The following is a 17,283-nucleotide window of genomic DNA, read 5'->3' on the forward strand; positions in this document are numbered from 1 at the left end:
TAAAAGCCACTCTTTTAAGTGATCAACGAGTGGTCCGATCACTCCTGCACTCTCAGCTCCGCGACACCCACCCAGCGCGGCTCCAAACCCCCCCCGACTCCCCCACCTCTACCCCGCGTCCCACCATCGCCATCGGGACCCAGTCCGCGGGGACACACCGAGGCCAAGTTCCAACATTGTCCTTTATTTATAAAAACACGCATTTATAAAGAGCGGAGAGCGCGGGGAGGGGGGGCTCGGGCAGCACGGCGGCCCCCCCGCCCCCGCCACCGGGAGGTCCCGGGGGCTCCCGGGCGGCAGCTGCCGTTACGTGCGGGCGTTTCGCTCTGTCTCTGCCAGGCACTCCCTGACCAGCGCCCGGGCGTGGATGATCCCTGCGGGAGAAGCACAGGGACACCTCGTATCACCTCCAGCGGCTCCCCGCGGGGCTGAGGAGCCTCGGGGGCACCCGGTTCCCCACCCTGCCCCTACCCCGCTTCAGCCGCTCCATGGCGCTCTTGCTGCCGGCGTAGGTGGGCCGGATCTCCTTCCCCATCTCCTCGATGACCGAGAGCAGGTCCGTATAGGTGCTCTGCGAGCCTTGCGCCCCGGGGGGCTTCATGGCCTGCGGGAACAGGGGGACAAGCAGGGACGGAGGGGCTGGGGGCCGCCCCCGCCGCCGCACCCGGCCCGGGCGGCCCCGGCGCCGCGCCTCACCTGCACGTAGCCCATGGACGGCGGCCCGAAGTCATTGAAGAGCGGCCGGAAAGGGGCGGCGGCGCCAGGGACAGAACCGGAGGGCGACGGGACACTCGTGGCTGCGAGAAACTGAGGGTCACGGCCGCACTCCCTCTTCCTCGGTACCACCCTGATCCGGTACCATCCCTTCCCGGGGTACCACCCTCCATCCCTCCGGTCCCTCTCCGCTCTCGGTGCCCCCCGTCCCCCGCGGTTACCGCGGCGTTCTCTCACCGGCGGACGGTGCCCCGGGCCCCGGCGGGGCGGGGCTGGCGCTGGCGGCTCCGGGGGTAGCGGGGGCGGGAGCGATGGGCTTGTAGGACATCCCCGACGGCCGCCCGCCGCTCCCGGATCCCTGGAGCCCCGCGGCGGGGGTCGGCGTGCGGCCCCCGCGCTCGCCCCGCCGGTTGTATCGCCGGTGCCCGCCCCTCTTCAGCTCAGCTCGGCCCCGCTCGGCCCGGCGAGAAGCCGGGAACCGGAGCGGAGCGCAGCGGCCCCGGTTCCCGGTAGTGCTGCGCGGCCCCGGCCTGACCCGGGTCTCTCCCCCCTCCGCCGCCGCCGCCGGCGCTCGCGGTGATGACGCAGGCGCGTCACGAGCGCGACGTCATCACGCCGCCGCGCGCCCGCCGGCCGGTCACCGTGGAGACACGCGGCGTCGGCCCCGCCCCTCGGTGCCTATCCGACCACGTGACTGCTGTGCGGGCCACGCCCCCTCGCTCGGCGGGGCCTCTCTCGGTGTCACGTGACTGACGGGCGCCGCCGCCCCGGGGGCGCGGGGGGGGCACCGGGAGCGGCACCGCCGCGCTCCCCCCGCCGCCAAGAGCCCCCGTGTCACCCCACAGCCCCGAGCCGCCGTCGGTCCGGGCGTCCCGACTCTCCGCGGGGGTGAACACCGGCCCGGACTTTGGGGAACAGGCCCCACCCGCCGGCCGCACATTCCCCAGAGCCCTGTGCCCGCGGTCCCGGCTCCCTGGGGGGCTCCCGTGAGGCACAGTGGGAGTCCAGGGTTTTGGGGAATAGCAGTGGATGGAACAACCACGAATAAACTCTTTGGAAACAACATAAAACACAAGCCAAAAGTCCGTACAGAGAGTTTTATCATTTCAAAAGGGCAAAATTGGCCCCAAAACTGCAGCCAGGGCAGGGAGGGTACCTACAGCAGCCCTGCCTGCAGCTGGCTGAGGCCCTTCCACCCAGTAATGCTTTATTTCACCCCTGGAGGGTCTCCTGGCTGGGCTGCCGGGAGTCTCCCCTGTGCTGAGGGCTGCCAGAACATCCATGAGGGTCTGTGCCAGCCCCAAAAGGGGACGGATGCCTCACCCTAGGCAGGTCTGGGGCGGGTCTGAGCTCAAACCGTGGTGGCAGGGCGGGTTATGCTTGCAGTCCGCAATAAACCTGGCGTGGGGGAGCCTGAGGGGCTCAGTGCGGCACACAGAGTGGGAATGGAGGCTGGAGGGATGAGCAGCAGGGATGGGGCACAGCTGAAGGAGAGGGGACCACGATAGTGTGACTTTCAGGGTGAGGTCCAGGTGGGAAGGGGGATGATGCAGGGAGAGAGCAGAGATGAGGGCGAGAGTAGTCGAAGCTCGGCCGAGCCTGTGCAGAGAAGGGTCCCGAATTCGGCCCCGGTGCCTCCCGCCACGGTCAGAGCTCAGCATTGGAGCAGCCCCGGCGCCCAGCCTCACCCCGGGCACGGGCACCGCTGTGCCAGCACTGCCCCAGCCCCTGGAGCTGGGGGTCCCTCCATGGCCCCCTCGTCTTTGTAAGGCACGGGGGGCTCAGGTCCCACGTTGGCACACGCCGCCCTCAGCGCGACATCATCCGCACAAACTCTGCCGGGGGAGGAGGGGGAACACATCTGGAACATCCCAGCTGTCCCTGGGAGCGCTCCTGGCCCCTTCCCTGCTCCTACCTTCAAAGTCCACCAGGCCGTCGCCATTGAGATCCACGTCCTTGAGGATCTCATCCACCTCCCGATAGTTGAGCTGCTGCCCCAGGAGCTTGCGCATGGCCTCCCGCAGCTCCGCCATGCTGATCTGTCCGTCCCCATTGCTGTCAAACTACGGACAAGGTCCCGTTGCCACCGGCCACCCCTGGCACGCTGGCAGCCTACCTGTCTGTCCCCACTGTCCCCATACCTCGCGGAAGGCGTCACGCAGCTCCTTGATCCCAATCATATCCGCCGTCTCCGCCAGCATCTTGGGGCCCATCAGCTCCACGAAATCATCAAAATCCACCTTGCCCCCGGCTGTGACAGGAGAGGGGTGTCAGGGGGGCAGGGGCAGGGACTGACAGGCACCCGCTGCCCCACCACGTACTGATCTGCTGGGACAGCTCGATGAGCTCCATCTCCGTGGGCATGTAGCCCATGGTCCGCATGCACTCGCCCAGGTCCTTGTAGCTGATGTAACCGTCGTGGTCCTTGTCAAACTCCCGGAACGCCTGCTTCAGCTCTGGGGACACCACAGCGTCACCACCGGCACCGCCACCCACCCGAGCGGGACCCCCTCCCCAGCAGCTCACCTTCGATCTCCTCGGGCCGCAGCTCCCGGTCCTGGGGAAGAGAGAAGGGGAAGAGACGAAAGAGGGGTCCTGCTCCCGGGGATCCCACAGGGATTCTGCCCTGCGCCCCCCGGGAGCACGTGGGGAGGGGAGGGACGGTGCCGTACCCGTTGGGTGATGGCGATGCTCTGCCGCAGGAAGATGCAGGCCGGCCCCACCAGCCCCTGCAGCACCGAGTATCCCTGCATCGGGGGGGTCTGCGCCGCGTCCAGCACGTCCTCAGGGTCCCCTGCGCCGGAGCCTGGAGCGCCCGAGCGCGGCTTCCCATCCTGCGGGTGGAGCAGGCGTCAGCGGCGAGGGGGGGCCGAGCAGGGACCCCCCCCCTCCTCCTCCTGCTGCTGCCCCGCGGGTGCCGCAGCCCTGCCGTGCCTTGGGGAGCCGCCGCTCAGGGGTCTTGGTGCAGTTGCCCATGGCTGGGGGCTGCCCCCGCGCCGCAGGACATGCCTGGCCCCGGGGGGGCCGGCTGGCGCAGACCGCGGGACTGCCACCGGGGATTTGAGGTTTTTATGGAATATCTGGGGATATGCAGGGCAGGCGCGGGGGGGTGGGTGCCGCGCCCGCGTGCATAATCCTCCGGATTATTCCCCGCTCGGCCGCCCTGCTCCAGATGTGGGCAGCCGCCCAGCTGTTCCCCAGTCCCGCAGCCTCCCTGCGAAGGCACGCAGGATCCCCGGCACCCACCGTGCCCCGGGCCCGTCCCCGCCGCCGGTTACCTGCCCAAAAGCGGGGGGCGGCCGGGGCTCCGGCTCCTGGGCAGCCCGCTGAAGCTCCACGGGGGACGCACCACTACGGCTTAATCTGCCCTGGCTGCCCGCAGTGCCGGCGGTGCCGGGACCCCTGAGCCGAGGGGCCGGCCGGGAGCCGCGGGCCCCTCTCCGGCCGGGGCCGTGGCGCCGGGGGGTGCCCCGGCAGGCGGGGGGCGCGGGGCTGCCAGGGCCGCGCCGCTGCGGGCCGCGGAAGAGAAAGAACATCCCGCCCGCTCCTGCTCCTTCTCCCCACTACCGGGACCGAGCAGGAGAAACCAGATCGCCCCGGAGCTGCGCCCGTCCCTCGCAGGGACGAGGCCACCGCCGTCCCCGGGACCCGCCGCGGTGCACAGGAGATCGGGTGGAGCGCAGCGACCCCCCGGGGCGCTGGGGGGGGGGAGCGGGGCGCCCCGGGGGGCTCCGGGGGGGGGCGGACGGGGGGCTCCGGTTTCAGCACCGAAACCCGACCCGGGCCGGGCGCGGGGCACGTGCCGGCGCGCCAACAGCCAGGCCACGCCCCCCCGGCGCCGCGAGCCCGCCTTGTGACCGCGCCCCCCGCTCCGGCCCCGCCCCAAACCTACACTGGGCCGGCCTCTCTCGTGACGTCACTGCAGCGCCGGCGGCGCTCCCCGTGACGTCACCGGGGGGCGGCTGAAGGTGACGGCGGCGGGTCCCGGTGCCGGTGCCCCCCGCCATGGCCGGCAGGCAGCTCCTGGCGCTGCGGCGCCTGCCCGCCGCCTCCTTCTCGGTGAGCGGGGACGGGGCGGGGAGCGCCGGGACCGTGCGGTACCGCTCCCAGTGTTCCCGGGGCTGAATCCGTGTGTCCCCGCAGACGGCGCCCAAGAAGACGCAGTTCGGGTCGCTGCGGGATGAGGACCGGATCTTCACCAACCTCTACGGGCGGCACGACTGGCGGTGAGTAGCGGGAGCAGCGTGGGGAGCGCCGGCGCCCCGTGCCAGCGTGCCCGGTGCCAGCGTGCCATGGTCACCGTGCCCGGTGCCCGCAGGCTGCGGGGCGCGCTGCGCCGCGGGGACTGGTACAAGACGAAGGAGATCCTGCTCAAGGGCGTGGACTGGATCCTCGGCGAGATCAAGACCTCGGGGCTGCGGGGCCGCGGCGGCGCCGGGTTCCCCACCGGGCTCAAGTGGAGCTTCATGAACAAACCCTCGGACGGGAGGTGAGACCGGCACAGCTCCGGTAGCGCGGCCCCGGCCTGCGGGGAGCCCCCGCTGACCGTGAGCTCCCCGCAGACCCAAGTACCTGGTGGTGAACGCGGACGAGGGCGAGCCGGGCACCTGCAAGGACCGGGAGATCATGCGGCACGACCCGCACAAGCTGCTGGAGGGCTGCCTGGTGGCGGGACGGGCCATGGGCGCCCGCGCCGCCTACATCTACATCCGCGGGGAGTTCTACAACGAGGCCTCCAACCTGCAGGTGCGGGGAGTGCCCCACAGCCCCCCCACAGCCCGGCGGGGCTCGGGGCGCTCCGGGCTCACCCCCTGCCCCCTGCAGGTGGCCATCCGCGAGGCCTACGAGGCCGGGCTGCTGGGCGGCGACGCCTGCGGCTCGGGATACGCCTTTGACGTGTTCGTGGTGCGCGGTGCCGGCGCCTACATCTGCGGGGAGGAGACGGCGCTCATCGAGTCCATCGAGGGCAAGCAGGGGAAGCCCCGCCTCAAGCCCCCCTTCCCCGCTGACGTGGGTACGGCGCCACAGCTCTGTCCCCAGTTCCCAGCTGCCACCCCAAAACAACTGTCCCCAGGACACTGTCCTGCTGCAGGGACAACACCACAGCCAACACCACGTCCATTAAGAGCTCCCACTGTTCCATAGAATGGTGTGGGTTGGAAGGGAGCTGTCTCATTCCACCCCACTCCCATGGGCCACATACCACAATCCCAGGTTGCTCCAAGCCCTGTTGAACTTGGCCTTGGACACTTCAGGGATGCGGCAGCCACAGCATCTTTGCACCACTTGTGCCAGGGCATTACCACCCTCACAGGGAGGAATTTTTTCCTGATGTTTCCCCAGGTGTGTTCGGCTGCCCCACCACAGTGGCCAACGTGGAGACGGTGTCGGTGGCCCCCACCATCTGCCGGCGCGGCGGCGCCTGGTTCGCCAGCTTCGGCCGGGAGCGGAACTCCGGCACCAAGCTCTTCAACATCTCGGGGCACGTCAACACGCCCTGCACGGTGGAGGAGGAGATGTCGGTGCCGCTGAAGGAGCTCATCGAGAAACACGCCGGTGAGTGCCGCGCTGAGCCGGGCCGCAGCGGGGCCGGAGCTGCCTGTCCTGACCCTCCTCTTTGCAGGAGGCGTCCGCGGGGGCTGGGACAACCTGCTGGCCGTCATCCCGGGCGGCTCCTCCACACCGCTGCTGCCCAAGTCTGTGTGTGAGACCGTGCTGATGGACTTCGACTCCCTGGTGCAGGCGCAGAGCGGGCTGGGCACAGCTGCCGTCATCGTCATGGATAAATCGGTGAGGGGTGGGCTCCCCCAGCTCCCCCAGCCATGGTGAGACCCTTGCCTTCCTCACCTTCCCTCTCTTCCCAGACCGACATCGTCAAAGCCATCGCGCGCCTGATCGAATTCTACAAGCATGAGAGCTGTGGGCAGTGCACTCCATGCCGGGAAGGTGAGTGGGGGCCATGGCTGAGGGGCTGCAGGGTGGGGCACTGCAGGGACTCATCCCCATCCCGATTCCCACAGGTGTGGACTGGATGAACAAGGTGATGGCGCGGTTTGTGCGGGGTGACGCACAGGCTGCTGAGATCGACGCGCTCTGGGAGATCAGCAAGCAGATCGAGGGACACACCATCTGTGCCCTGGGCGACGGCGCGGCCTGGCCTGTGCAGGTGAGGGGCCTGGAGGGTTGGAGGGGCCAGCAGCCTTCCCCCACCCCGTTAACCACTGCCCCGCTCCATGCAGGGCCTCATCCGCCACTTCCGCCCCGAGCTGGAGGAGAGGATGCGGCGCTACAACGAGGGCAAAGCCCGAGCGGCGTCGGCGTAAGGATCCACCACCACGCCTCCCTCGTCCTGCTTGGAAGGGGTTTCTGGGGTGCTGGCAGCACTCAGAGGCTTCTCAATAAATGCTGCTGTGCTCCCAGGCTCTGCTGTGGGCATTACATGGTAGAAGGGGACTGACAGGGCAGAGGGCCTCAAGGTCCTGCTGCCCCTGGAGTATAAGATCACCAGGGATCATGGGGTCACACAGATGGAGCCCGAGGGGAGATCCTGGATTTCCATAGGCTAGGGGTGGGGCAGAGGCAATGGCTGTGGGGTACTAACAGACACAGTCCCCTCCTTGGGGAACCCACACTCCCTGTCCCCGCCACAGTGGCACCAAGACTCCTCCTCCTGTGCCCGTGCCAAGGGACAGCTGTCCTGGCCACAGTCCACAACTCGGAGCCCAGGGCAGTTCCAAACATGGCTTTTACTGAATCACAGTGTGTGACATCCCTGCTGGGCTTGGAGCCGTTTCCCCATGCACGTGGAGAACCGAGGCACAGGGACCCTGCAGCTGCCCCTGCCCGCTCAGGCCGAGGCTTTCCGCGGGGGCACGTGGGTCTTCCTGCGGTAGCGGCCGGGCAGCAGCAGCTCCAGGGTCAGCTCGGTGATGATGGCTGTGAGCCCCCAGACCTTGTGGGGGCCGTTGAGGAACACGGGCAGGGTGTATCCGTAGCCGCTGGCCGTGCGGAAGTGGGTGTAGCCCTGGTTCTCCTCGCGGAGCAGGTGAGCCAGGGGCAGGGTGAACACCTCCTCCACCTGTCACACAGACCACAGTGACAGGAGCGGCTGCCAGGGGAAGGGGAGCAGCCCTGGGGAGGAGCCACTCACCTCATCAGGGTTGGGGTTCAGTGTCAAGGCCTCCAGCGGCCCCAGGTTGGCCACGACGGGCGCCACAGTCATTCCATGCTGGAAGGTGTGTCAGCGAGGGACAGGGTGACACCCCCTCCCCAAAGTGCCCATGCCTTGACCCACTGCACCCAGTGCAGACACCCACCCTGTGTGTCACCCCCTCACCAGTGGCTTTTGGCTTTTCACCTTGAATGACCAGAATTCTTGTCACCCATGCCCTCCTGACACCCAGAATCGTCATCATTTGTAACACCTGTCACCCACATCCCTGTCCCCCCGAATCTGTCACACATGACCCTGTTGCTTTGTCCCTGTCACCCATGACCCTGCTGCCTTTTCCTTGTCATTCCAATCCGCTGCTGCCTGCAATCCCCCCTCACCTGTGTTCCTGTCCCCCTGGACCCCAGTCACCTGCACCCTGTCACCCATCTCCTTGCCTTGTCCCTGTCACCCAGAACCCTTGCTCTGTCCCCTGTGTCCCTACTGCTTTCTCTGTCAACTGAACCCCTTCCTCCTCTGTGTCCCTGTGGCCTTATTCCTGTCACATCTTGTTCCTGACACCACAACCCCTGTCACCTGTGCCCCTGTCACCCCAAAGCCATCACGCCAGAACCTTTGTTCTCGTCACCTCGAACCCGTCACCCGTGACCCTGTTGCCTTGCCCCTGTCACCCGTGACGCTGCCACCTTCCCTGTCACCTTGAACCCATCCCGTGTCCCTGCCCGCCCTTGTCCCCGCGCCTCCAAGCCCCGCCGATCCCCGGTACCCGGTCGGGCAGCGTCCGAAGCTGTCCCCAGACGCTGGTGGCTGCCACCGCCACCCCCAGCTCCTCCCGCGTCTCCCGCAGAGCCGTGGCCACCGCGTCCCCGTCCGCCGGGTCCCGCCGCCCACCGGGGAAGCTGCGGGAGGGATCGGGGGCTGGGGTCAGGGCCGGCCCGGCCCCGGTGCCCGCTCCCCCCGCCGGTACCTGACGTCGCCGCTGTGGGGGCCGGCGAGGCGGCGGGAGCGGAGCGTGAAGAGCAGCGCGGGGCGGCCGCGCACCGAGCACAGCGGCACCAGAACCGCGGCCGCCGCCGCCGCGCCCCCCGCGCCCGCCGCCGCCAGCCGCGCCCGGCACCGCCGCTCGCTGCCGCCGCTCAGCACATCCCCGGCGTCCCCGGCACCGTCGGCACCGCCCGGGCCCGCCATGGCGCCGGCACGGGGCGGGAGGAGCGGCGAGGGAGGAGGGACGCGGGGAGGGACCGGCACCGCCCCCCGCACCGAGCCCGCCCCGCCGCGGCCCGGCCGTGCACAGCGTGGGGCAGCCCTGCCCGGGGGGCGACAGTCTCCCCCGGTGCGGAACGGCCCCGGCCGGGTATGAAACCGCCTGCCAGCCGCTCCCGGGCGTGCAGCCCTTTGGCTGTGTGTGTGACAGCCGCCCCCAGGTGTGTGAGTGTGTGACCCACGTCCCACCTTGGCGGTGTCCCTGCCAAGTGTGCCAGTCCTGCTCCAGCCGCACCAGGTGTGCAACAACTCCCGCCAGGTGTGCCACCTACCCTCCAGCTTTGTGACAACCTTCCGGCTCTGCCGGCTGTGCAAGACCTGCTCCAGCCATGCCATATCCCTCATCACAGGCGCAGCAGCCCCTGCCAGGTGTGCAATGACCCCCTCAGAGTGTGTCCCCCTTGCTGGTGTGTGACAGCCCCTGCCAGCTGTGTGACCCCAGCTCCCAGCCCCACACACCCCCTGGGTGTGCAAACCTCTGGCCCAGTGTGCAACGCTCACCTCTGACCCCCACAGGCCTGGCAAGGACCCTTCCAGGAGTCCAACAACCCCTTCCAGGCATCCAACAGCCCCTTCCAGGCACACACTCCCCCTACTGCTGACAGCCCCCATGTGCCACTGGCCCTCCATGTCAGCAGGTGCCTGGGCTTGTCAGGGAATTTCTGCTGTGGAAACAGCCTCAATGGTGTTTGAGGTTGGGAAAAGCTCCTGGATAAGTCAGGGAATGCTAGTGACCGGCCAGCCCCACTTCCCAGGAAACCCCCATGGACAGAGACTCTCACACCTGCATCTTCAGCTCTCAGCAGGAAATGATTTTTAAAAAACTGTATAGAAATCATCACTCTCCATGATTCTTTGCTTCCAGAGCCCACCATTGGCTCCACAATCCCACTCCCATCTCTGGAATCAGCGGAACCTCTGCTCCTCCCACACATATCGCTTCCCTGCTGGAACCTTGCGCAAGAACAGGCTGTTCCCTCGGCTCATGTTGCCCTGGAAAGGGAAAATGACCATGGAGGGGCCACAAAAGGTCCAGGGTGGCCTCTCCAAACCCCATGGGGCTTCCACCTGGCTCCTCTCCGTGTCCCTGGTGTCTGGAGCATCCCAGCTCCAGCACTTACCTCCCTCTGCAGCTGGCTCCAGCAATCCAGCCAGGAGGAGTAGGTGGGTGCATAGGGAAGGAGACCCCCGGCCAACCTGGGGAAGGGAGGAAAGACCCACAGGGAATTATTCCCATCCGGGAATGACCCAATTCCTCTGTAGCTCCACACCAGGTTGAACCCCAAAACGATCCTCTCCCACTTTAAGCACAGAGGGATCAACCCTGTGGAGCACTGGAAGCACCTTTCCACCTGGGAATTTCAGTTCCAGGAGCTGATCTGGGGCAGAGGGACGCAGGGTCAGTGGGAGCAGGGACTCACCCGCAGTTGTTCACAGCCATCAGGTTGGAGACCAGGACGAAGGGGTAGGTCAGCATGCTGGCAAAGAACTGCAGGAAAAATGGGGATCAGTGGGATACTCCCTCTTCCCTCCACATCGGGAGAACCCCTCAGAGTTTCTCCCCAGGGAGGGGAGCCCACTCCTGCCACCTCCACAGGGTCACACGTGTCCTCCAGGGAGCATCCCTTGGCCTGTGGGCTAATCCAGCTGATCCCACCCTGGCAGCTGCAGGATTCCAGGAACACACCCCTCCCTAGGGAAAGGATCCGCTCCCTGCCCGTGGCTGTACTCACCCCAGTGACCGCCTGGGAGTAGCTCTTCATCTCAGTCATGGCGGAGACCTGAGGAGGAGCAACAGCACCTGAGTCCCCCCAGAGCGGGGTGGTGGCTCCCAGAACACCCCCGGAGCTGCCCCCCGTGAGCTCCGGGCACTGGGGATGCCGGAGCAGAGCCTACCCCGTTCTCCAGCGCGTACGTGTTGATGAGGTAGGCCAGCATGTTGCACAGCCACAGGGAGAGGATGTCCCCGAGGAGCCGCGGGATGAGGCCGCTGCAAGGGAACAAACAGTGGGAATGACGGCCCAGGGTTGGGATGGGGCTGTGAGGAGAGCTGGGAATAGCTGGTGTGGGACAGGGTGAGAGGGAACAGCCATCCCTGGGAGCTGGGATGCTCAGGTGAGAGATCCAGAGCTGCTGGAGGGATCCAATGTACTCCCAGGAAGGCTTTGGGACCTTCCCACCGCTGACACCCCCGCCGTGCCCCTCCCCGCCTTGCCGGCACTCACGCGAAGAATCCCAAGATTCCCTCTTCCCGGTAGATTGTGGCGAAGGCGCTTAGTGTCCCGCTAGGATAGGGAGGAAGAGGAGGGATAAGGTCAGGGGTGGACCCCAGGACTCCCGGCCCCCCAGAGCACCCAGAGCCCCCGGGCCGTACCTGTACTTGGTCTCGCGGCCGATGAACTGCACCATGCAGCGCAGGGTGATCACTGCGGGGACACGGGGGGACACGGGGGTGACAGGAGGCTCCTGGCACTGCACCCCCGGGGCCCTGGGGTGGGGGGATACCTACCGTGGAAGGGGTGGGTGATGAGGGTGGCGGCAGAGCGGGCGACCATCTCCTGGGAGGTCTGGGAACAAAGGGAGCCTCAGCAGGAGGGGACAGGGATGTGACATCCCACTGCCTCCCTCCTCCTCCTGCTGCTCCTCACCTCCTTGAGCACCTGCTCCAGCGAGGACTCCTTCCTCCTGGCTCCAGGCTGGAGGGGGAAGGAGCAGTCAGGGGGGAAGAGCTGCCCGGAGAGGGGAGGCTGTCCCCAGAGTGGGGTGGAAGCTCCGGATGCAGGGCTGGGGCTGCCCAAATCCGGGGGCCATGGGAAGGAGGGAGAGAGGGAAGAGAAAGGGGAGGAGGAGGAAAGAACGGAGAGAAACAAAGGGAAAAGAAGGAGGGAAAGCATGGAGCAGGGAAAAAGGACAGAAGAGCAGAATGAAGGAAAGAGGGAAGGAGAGAGAGAAGAGGAGGAAGGAAAGAGGGAAGGAGAAGGAGAAAAAGGAGAAAGGAATGAGGAAAAGAAAAAAAGAAAGGATAAGAGAAGACTAGAAGAACAGAGAAATAAAGGGAGAAAGGAGGAGACAGGAGGGGAGGGGAGGATACATTCCCTGTGGGAAGCATCTCTGCACCCACCTCAGCCTTCTCGGCCTCCTGGTACCGCTGCGGAGCAAAGAGCAAGGTCAGCGCAGGGTCAGCACCGTGCGGGGAGCCAGGGGGCCCCGGTGTCCCCCCGTCCCGGCGGCAGAACCCCCGGTTCCCGCAGCGCCCCGCCCGTGCCGGTACCTGCAGCACTTTGCTGTGCACCACGGTGCCGATGGCGCTGGAGCAGAGGCGGGGGGTGAGGCCTTTAAAGAGTCCTGCTCTCCCGTCCACCTTTATGATGTGCTTGGCTGGGGACAGCGGGGACCGTCAGCCCCGGGGGGACCCCGCGGCGGCACCGGGACGGCGCCGGGGCGGCCCCACCAAGGCGGACTCACCGTAAGAGAAGAGGCCGGGCAGCTGATACACCTGGCGGCCGAAGATGTTCCTCCCCAGGGTGGGCGGCAGCGGCTCGTAGCCCACCTGCAGCGGGAACGGGCAGGCTGTATCCCCCGCGCGGCCGATACCGGGCCCGGTACCCCCTCTCAACCCCGCCGTTCCCGCCCTTACCTGCACCAGCACCTTCACGTACATGAGCGGCTGCGAGAGCACGGTGAGCCCCGAGCCCAGCAGCACCTGCGAAGCCGCGTTCTCCATGGTGCCGCCCCGGCGTCACGGCACAGAAGGACACGGCCACGGCTGCCGCCGCTTCCGCTTCCGCCTCCCGGGAGTTCCGGCGCCGCCGTGACGCGATTCCGGCCGCTGGGGGGCGCCCTGGGCGCAGCGGCTGCCATGGAAACGGCCGGAGGCGCCGTGGGGGTGTTGCCATGGCAACGGGGCCTGCGGGCCTGGGGCACCCACGGGGCCTGCGGGGACACCGTGGTGACAGGGGGGACAGCGGGGTCACAGGGCTGAGGAGTCACCGGGTGGCAGAGCCACCACATCCCTAGAGCCCAAGGTGATACCATGGTGGCAGGGCTGAGGTGACACCAGGTAATGGAGGTGACACGCTGGTGGCAAGGCCCAAGGTAGCACCACAGGCATACGCTGACACCACGGTGGTGTCATGGCGTTGGGTGCCAGCAAGACTCTGGCCGAGCTCAGGGACAAGGGGACTCCTGAGGGGACATCACAATGAAAACAGGCAGCAGCAGGCACAGACATGGAGGTGGCAGCTCCTTTACTGCCGAGCGCAGGCGCAGCAGCGTGAGGTCACCGCACGGACAGTGAGGGGACGGGCCCTGTCCCTGTCCCGCTGCCAGGATGGCCCCAAGATTGCTCCCATGCCTGGATCCTGGGAAGAGTCACTGGTGGCAGCATGGTGGCAGGGGCTCAGTGGTGGCTTGTGGTGTGTCACAGCGTTTGTGCCACTGTCCAGCTGATGCCTTCTCATGGTGGCACAGTGGCCCTTCCCTGCGTCAGGTGCCCTGGCAATGGCCACTCCAGAGTCAGCACCAGGCACCTCTCTTGCAATGGCACAGGAGCCATTCCCTGTTCCAGCTGCGCTGGAAAAGGTGACGCTGGAGCTGGCTCTGGGCTTCTCTCCCACATTGTCACCTCCACTCTGGACATCAGGAAGAACTGGATGCCTGCGGGTCCCAGCCTGGGGGGGCACAGGAGAGGTGTCAGACCCACTTGAGGGGTGGGACAGCACTGGGGACAAGTGTCCCTGCAGGACTGTCCCCTGGGGGCCTGGCTGGCCTATGGTGGCTCCAGGCTCACCCGGATGCTGGTGTGGCTCCGCTTTGTTCGGCGCAGGACATTCCTTGCTCTTCGTCTCTGCAGCTGCTTCTTCCTGCGTGGCTCCATCTGTGCCAGTGGTAAAGTGGCACTGGGACATCTGTACCCTCTGTCACCATGTTCCACCCTGGCTCTGCGTCTCTGCCACCTCAAAATCAGTGGCACATGGAGACTCACCTGTTGGTTGGGGCTGTGGAAGTCATCTGGGATCCCGTCGGACACAGAGCTGTCAGACCCACTGATGCTGCAGGGGGAAGAACCATCTGCAGCCCCCAGTGGCACCTCGGGGGGACACGAGGTGACAGGGGATGACATACCTGGACTCAAGTTCTGAGGGGGACATATCACTCCAGCTGCCTCCAGAGCCTGGCTCACGACCCATCCGCCGCTGCAGCAGCACATCAGCCTCCACCAGGCACTGCTGGAGCTGCAGGACAGTGCCAGTGTCACGGTGTCACCATGGTCCCATGGCACCAGGACTCCCTGAGCCAGGCCCAAGCCCACCTTGGCGGGTGCAGGGTCGCAGAAGTCGAGCAGGGTGTCACAGAGGAGGCGGCCCAGTGACTCGAGGTCCTCCACGCTAAAGTGGGAGCTCCTCCCACCTGCAGGGGACAGGGAAAAGGAAACAAGGGCAGCTTCCAGGCCAGGACCACCCCACTGGCACTGTCCCTGTGGCTGTGGCAGCCCCTCACCCAGTGTGGAGCCACTGAAGGCCACCTCCAGGGTGTAGCTGTGGGAGACACCCAGGCGCCACATGGAGACCCGGCCTGTCCCCTCTTTGCTCTTCTGCACCTGGAACTTGCAGCTGGAGAAGGAGAACTGGAGGCCCCCAGGGTCAGAGGGGTCCCAGCCCCACAGGGACAGCTGGGGAAGCAGCACACTGGCTGCATTCCCGCTGCCACCGCAACACGGTGGCCCTGAGGCATCCGTGTCCCACCTTGTTGGGGGCGTTTTTGCTCAGCATCAGAGGGAATACACGCTGGCGCAGCCGTGTCCCTGTGCCGTCCCCGCTGCCATCGCAGCCGTACATGAAGACATTGTTCTTCCTGCTGTGTCCATGGAAGTCGCAGTACAGCACCACCTCCCGCTCCGCCAGCTCCCTGCACATATCAGGATACAGCCACCAGCACCGCCACAGGAGTGACCCTGTGCCACCGGCTCCCCACACCCGCCTCACCTTTGGACCATGGCCCGCAGGTGCCACACACCAGGGAAGGAGCCGGGAAGCGCCTTCCCATAGGCCCTGTTGGGATCCCGTCCTGCCAGGGAGCAGCGGGAGTTGCCCACCACCACCCCATCGGGGTTGAGCATTGGCACCACCTTGAAGACGAAGAGGCGACGCAGGAGCTGCGCGTCCTCGTGGGGGCTCAGCAGGAAATCCAGGAATCCCCGCATGGCCCAGGAGCCGCCGCTCTCGCCGGGATGCACACGGGCACTCAGCACCACCGTGCGCTTGCCGGCCGTGCCGCCCGGGCCGGTGATGGTCAGCAGGGGCACGGTGTTGCCGGCCAGGCTGCGGCACAGCACCCGCACCGTGCAGTACCGTGAGCGCACCGGGTCGGCCGCCAGCACGCGCAGGTAGCGCCCCAGATCCGAATAGGTGTAGGGGTAGCCGGCGGCGAAGAAGCAGGTGTCACCATCGTGGGGGAAGCGCACGGTCCAGCTGAGCCGGAACAGCGGCGGCTCCCCCGCGCTGCCACGGTAGTAGCAGACATCGGTCCCGACCCGGCGCCAGCCTATGCCACGGCTCTGGGCATCCTGCTGCGAGTAGAACAGCGGCTGCAGGCCCTGGCCATAGAGGCTCTTGGGCTTGGCCATGTTGGCGATGGTGAAGCGGTAGAGCGGCTCCTGCCGCGTGTTTTGGACACGGAAGTAGAACCACTGTGTGTGTTTGGCTGTGTACAGGTCTGGCCGCAGCATCAGCACGTACTCGTAGGGTCCCCTGTGTGGAGGGAAGGGCAGTGCTCCGGCTCCCAGCTGGCATGAAAGGCCCCATGGACCCCGGCCTCTCTCTTACACCTTGATGGCCTTCTGGAGGTTCCCACTCTCAAAGCGGGACTCGAAGAGCAGCGTGGTGTCCTGGGGACCCTCCAAGGGGGCTGCTGGCGAGGAGAGTGGCCCTGGGGCTCCTCCAACCCGAGCATGGGTAAAGCAGGAACCTTGGAGCGCTGTGGGGGGAGCAGGGACAGTGGTGGGGGGCTTGGGAGAGCAGAGGCACGCAGGGGTGCTGCCTGTGCTCCCTTACCTGGGCTGGAGTGGTAGACAACAGTGCCCTGCTCCTCACCGAGGGTGCACAGGGCCTGCTCCGGGCCCATGGGTGCACAGAAGGGCTCCGGTTTGGGGGGAACCCACTCTGGGAGAGAGGGGGACACAGAGACAAATGCCATACACACAACAAAGGTCTGGCACAGGGGTGAGGCAGGGGAGAGCTGGAGCATCCCCTCACCGATGTGCTCAATCGTCTCCGGGATGACTTCACACTCCACAGGCCAGCGGGGAGCAGGGAGGGAGAACGGAGCCTGTGGTTCTCCTGGAGACCTCCAGGGCTGCCTAAAGGGGGTCAGTCTGCCCTGGTGGGGCGTCTGCACCACCCTGGGGGCTGCAAGAGCACCGGGAAGGGCCGGGGGGTCTCCATTGTGGTTGGGGTAGGGGCACCCCCCAAAACCAAGGCAGGGACAGGGAGAGGCCCTCCCCCCACGCTTGCTGCGCTGGGAGGACGCTGTGCTCAGGGGCTGTGAGGGGCTGCAGGGTCTCACTCACGGTTTGGCTCGTGCCCAGGAGCTCGCTGCCAGCCAGGGCCGGTGTTCCCCATGGTGGATGCCTTGGGATGCTGCCCGGAGGGTTCCCCCGGGGACACTGCAGTCTCTTCCCCGCCCAGCTTCTCATCTTGGGGAGAACAGCGCTGCAGCCAGGGGGCAGGAGGGGACACGGCCCAGGGACAGGGGGCACAGCGGCCAGGGCTCACCTCGGAAGTAGCCATAGAAGCGCAGGTGGGTGCGGATGAAGCTGTCATAGGGTTTCAGGACCTGTCCCCCTCTGAACCTCCCCGGAGCCCCCTCCCCGCTCTGGGCAGCGCGGCGCCCTGCGGGCTCCATGGCTGTGAGAGCCCCGGGAGAGCCGGAACAGCAGAGGCAGCGTCAGGGCTGGGCTGGCACCCGGTTGCTGAGCTACAGGGAGGAATGGGGCAGTCCTGGAGCAGAGGTGGGAAAGGAGCCAGAGAGATTTCAGGGAGTCATTAAAGATGGAAAAGACTTCCAGGATCATTGAGCCCAACCTGTGACCAATCTCCACCTCATCATCCAGACCAGAGCACTGAGGTGTTCATGTG

The 17,283-nt window shown here is 66.7% G+C and overlaps 6 protein-coding genes across 6 annotated transcripts; 1 reads left to right on the plus strand and 5 right to left on the minus strand.

Annotated features, from left to right (window-relative positions):
- Positions 1 to 168: 168 nt before the first annotated feature.
- Positions 169 to 1,129, minus strand: CDK2AP2 (cyclin dependent kinase 2 associated protein 2). The gene is made up of 4 exons (XM_058026632.1): positions 952 to 1,129; positions 697 to 797; positions 472 to 604; positions 169 to 374 (listed from the first exon to the last, which is right to left on the minus strand). The coding sequence occupies exons 1-4, from the start codon at positions 1,040 to 1,042 to the stop codon at positions 307 to 309; spliced, it is 393 nt and encodes a 130-aa protein (XP_057882615.1). The 5' UTR covers positions 1,043 to 1,129; the 3' UTR covers positions 169 to 306.
- Positions 1,130 to 1,810: 681 nt separating this feature from the next.
- Positions 1,811 to 4,250, minus strand: LOC131084888 (calcium-binding protein 2-like). Its single transcript, XM_058026653.1, has 7 exons — positions 3,993 to 4,250; positions 3,387 to 3,548; positions 3,241 to 3,271; positions 3,036 to 3,170; positions 2,856 to 2,965; positions 2,630 to 2,777; positions 1,811 to 2,549 (listed from the first exon to the last, which is right to left on the minus strand). Exons 1-7 carry the CDS (start codon positions 4,248 to 4,250, stop codon positions 2,524 to 2,526), a joined length of 870 nt encoding a protein of 289 aa, XP_057882636.1. The 3' UTR covers positions 1,811 to 2,523.
- Positions 4,251 to 4,651: 401 nt separating this feature from the next.
- Positions 4,652 to 7,137, plus strand: NDUFV1 (NADH:ubiquinone oxidoreductase core subunit V1). Its single transcript, XM_058026392.1, has 10 exons — positions 4,652 to 4,773; positions 4,858 to 4,940; positions 5,033 to 5,203; positions 5,277 to 5,460; positions 5,539 to 5,728; positions 6,058 to 6,270; positions 6,338 to 6,504; positions 6,579 to 6,660; positions 6,735 to 6,880; positions 6,954 to 7,137. The coding sequence occupies exons 1-10, from the start codon at positions 4,720 to 4,722 to the stop codon at positions 7,035 to 7,037; spliced, it is 1,374 nt and encodes a 457-aa protein (XP_057882375.1). The 5' UTR covers positions 4,652 to 4,719; the 3' UTR covers positions 7,038 to 7,137.
- Positions 7,138 to 7,441: 304 nt separating this feature from the next.
- On the minus strand, positions 7,442 to 9,088 carry NUDT8 (nudix hydrolase 8). The gene is made up of 4 exons (XM_058025918.1): positions 8,853 to 9,088; positions 8,652 to 8,784; positions 7,865 to 7,942; positions 7,442 to 7,792 (listed from the first exon to the last, which is right to left on the minus strand). The coding sequence occupies exons 1-4, from the start codon at positions 9,071 to 9,073 to the stop codon at positions 7,562 to 7,564; spliced, it is 663 nt and encodes a 220-aa protein (XP_057881901.1). The 5' UTR covers positions 9,074 to 9,088; the 3' UTR covers positions 7,442 to 7,561.
- An 851-nt stretch (positions 9,089 to 9,939) lies between these two features.
- Positions 9,940 to 12,923, minus strand: MTCH2 (mitochondrial carrier 2). Its single transcript, XM_058025917.1, has 13 exons — positions 12,786 to 12,923; positions 12,614 to 12,698; positions 12,420 to 12,526; positions 12,270 to 12,296; positions 11,797 to 11,844; positions 11,658 to 11,715; positions 11,523 to 11,574; positions 11,374 to 11,433; positions 11,045 to 11,138; positions 10,882 to 10,929; positions 10,570 to 10,637; positions 10,270 to 10,345; positions 9,940 to 10,141 (listed from the first exon to the last, which is right to left on the minus strand). Exons 1-13 carry the CDS (start codon positions 12,870 to 12,872, stop codon positions 10,055 to 10,057), a joined length of 897 nt encoding a protein of 298 aa, XP_057881900.1. The 5' UTR covers positions 12,873 to 12,923; the 3' UTR covers positions 9,940 to 10,054.
- Positions 12,924 to 13,395: 472 nt separating this feature from the next.
- On the minus strand, positions 13,396 to 16,767 carry AGBL2 (AGBL carboxypeptidase 2). The gene is made up of 11 exons (XM_058026642.1): positions 16,716 to 16,767; positions 16,201 to 16,308; positions 15,973 to 16,123; positions 15,133 to 15,897; positions 14,893 to 15,055; positions 14,648 to 14,774; positions 14,460 to 14,557; positions 14,273 to 14,382; positions 14,133 to 14,199; positions 13,938 to 14,024; positions 13,396 to 13,818 (listed from the first exon to the last, which is right to left on the minus strand). Exons 1-11 carry the CDS (start codon positions 16,765 to 16,767, stop codon positions 13,396 to 13,398), a joined length of 2,151 nt encoding a protein of 716 aa, XP_057882625.1.
- Positions 16,768 to 17,283: the final 516 nt, after the last annotated feature.

Source organism: Melospiza georgiana, chromosome 6 (genome assembly GCF_028018845.1).
Source record: "Melospiza georgiana isolate bMelGeo1 chromosome 6, bMelGeo1.pri, whole genome shotgun sequence".
NCBI lineage: Eukaryota > Metazoa > Chordata > Aves > Passeriformes > Passerellidae > Melospiza > Melospiza georgiana.

What these genes read in the sequence shown, in the direction of transcription:
- CDK2AP2 (XM_058026632.1), bottom strand. Translation starts at nt 1,042, where the DNA reads ATGTCCTACAAGCCCATCGCTCCCGCCCCCGCTACCCCCGGAGCCGCC. An exon ending in GCCCGGGGCACCGTCCGCCG is followed by an intron (nt 798 to 951) that starts GTGAGAGAACGC and finishes AGTTTCTCGCAG; the next exon opens with CCACGAGTGTCCCGTCGCCC. An exon ending in CATGGAGCGGCTGAAGCGGG is followed by an intron (nt 375 to 471) that starts GTAGGGGCAGGG and finishes CTTCTCCCGCAG; the next exon opens with GGATCATCCACGCCCGGGCG.
- LOC131084888 (XM_058026653.1), bottom strand. Translation starts at nt 4,250, where the DNA reads ATGTTCTTTCTCTTCCGCGGCCCGCAGCGGCGCGGCCCTGGCAGCCCC. An exon ending in GCGGCCCGAGGAGATCGAAG is followed by an intron (nt 3,171 to 3,240) that starts GTGAGCTGCTGG and finishes TGGTGTCCCCAG; the next exon opens with AGCTGAAGCAGGCGTTCCGG. An exon ending in CGAGCTGTCCCAGCAGATCA is followed by an intron (nt 2,966 to 3,035) that starts GTACGTGGTGGG and finishes CTCCTGTCACAG; the next exon opens with CCGGGGGCAAGGTGGATTTT.
- NDUFV1 (XM_058026392.1), top strand. Translation starts at nt 4,720, where the DNA reads ATGGCCGGCAGGCAGCTCCTGGCGCTGCGGCGCCTGCCCGCCGCCTCC. An exon ending in TACGGGCGGCACGACTGGCG is followed by an intron (nt 4,941 to 5,032) that starts GTGAGTAGCGGG and finishes CGGTGCCCGCAG; the next exon opens with GCTGCGGGGCGCGCTGCGCC. An exon ending in AACAAACCCTCGGACGGGAG is followed by an intron (nt 5,204 to 5,276) that starts GTGAGACCGGCA and finishes AGCTCCCCGCAG; the next exon opens with ACCCAAGTACCTGGTGGTGA.
- NUDT8 (XM_058025918.1), bottom strand. Translation starts at nt 9,073, where the DNA reads ATGGCGGGCCCGGGCGGTGCCGACGGTGCCGGGGACGCCGGGGATGTG. An exon ending in CCCCACAGCGGCGACGTCAG is followed by an intron (nt 8,785 to 8,852) that starts GTACCGGCGGGG and finishes TCCCTCCCGCAG; the next exon opens with CTTCCCCGGTGGGCGGCGGG. An exon ending in TGAACCCCAACCCTGATGAG is followed by an intron (nt 7,793 to 7,864) that starts GTGAGTGGCTCC and finishes TCTGTGTGACAG; the next exon opens with GTGGAGGAGGTGTTCACCCT.
- MTCH2 (XM_058025917.1), bottom strand. Translation starts at nt 12,872, where the DNA reads ATGGAGAACGCGGCTTCGCAGGTGCTGCTGGGCTCGGGGCTCACCGTG. An exon ending in TGGAGCAGGTGCTCAAGGAG is followed by an intron (nt 11,716 to 11,796) that starts GTGAGGAGCAGC and finishes CTTTGTTCCCAG; the next exon opens with ACCTCCCAGGAGATGGTCGC. An exon ending in GGAGCCAGCTGCAGAGGGAG is followed by an intron (nt 10,142 to 10,269) that starts GTAAGTGCTGGA and finishes TTCCCTTTCCAG; the next exon opens with GGCAACATGAGCCGAGGGAA.
- AGBL2 (XM_058026642.1), bottom strand. Translation starts at nt 16,767, where the DNA reads ATGGGGAACACCGGCCCTGGCTGGCAGCGAGCTCCTGGGCACGAGCCA. An exon ending in CTTCAGTGGCTCCACACTGG is followed by an intron (nt 14,558 to 14,647) that starts GTGAGGGGCTGC and finishes TGTCCCCTGCAG; the next exon opens with GTGGGAGGAGCTCCCACTTT. An exon ending in TCCACAGCCCCAACCAACAG is followed by an intron (nt 14,025 to 14,132) that starts GTGAGTCTCCAT and finishes CCACTGGCACAG; the next exon opens with ATGGAGCCACGCAGGAAGAA.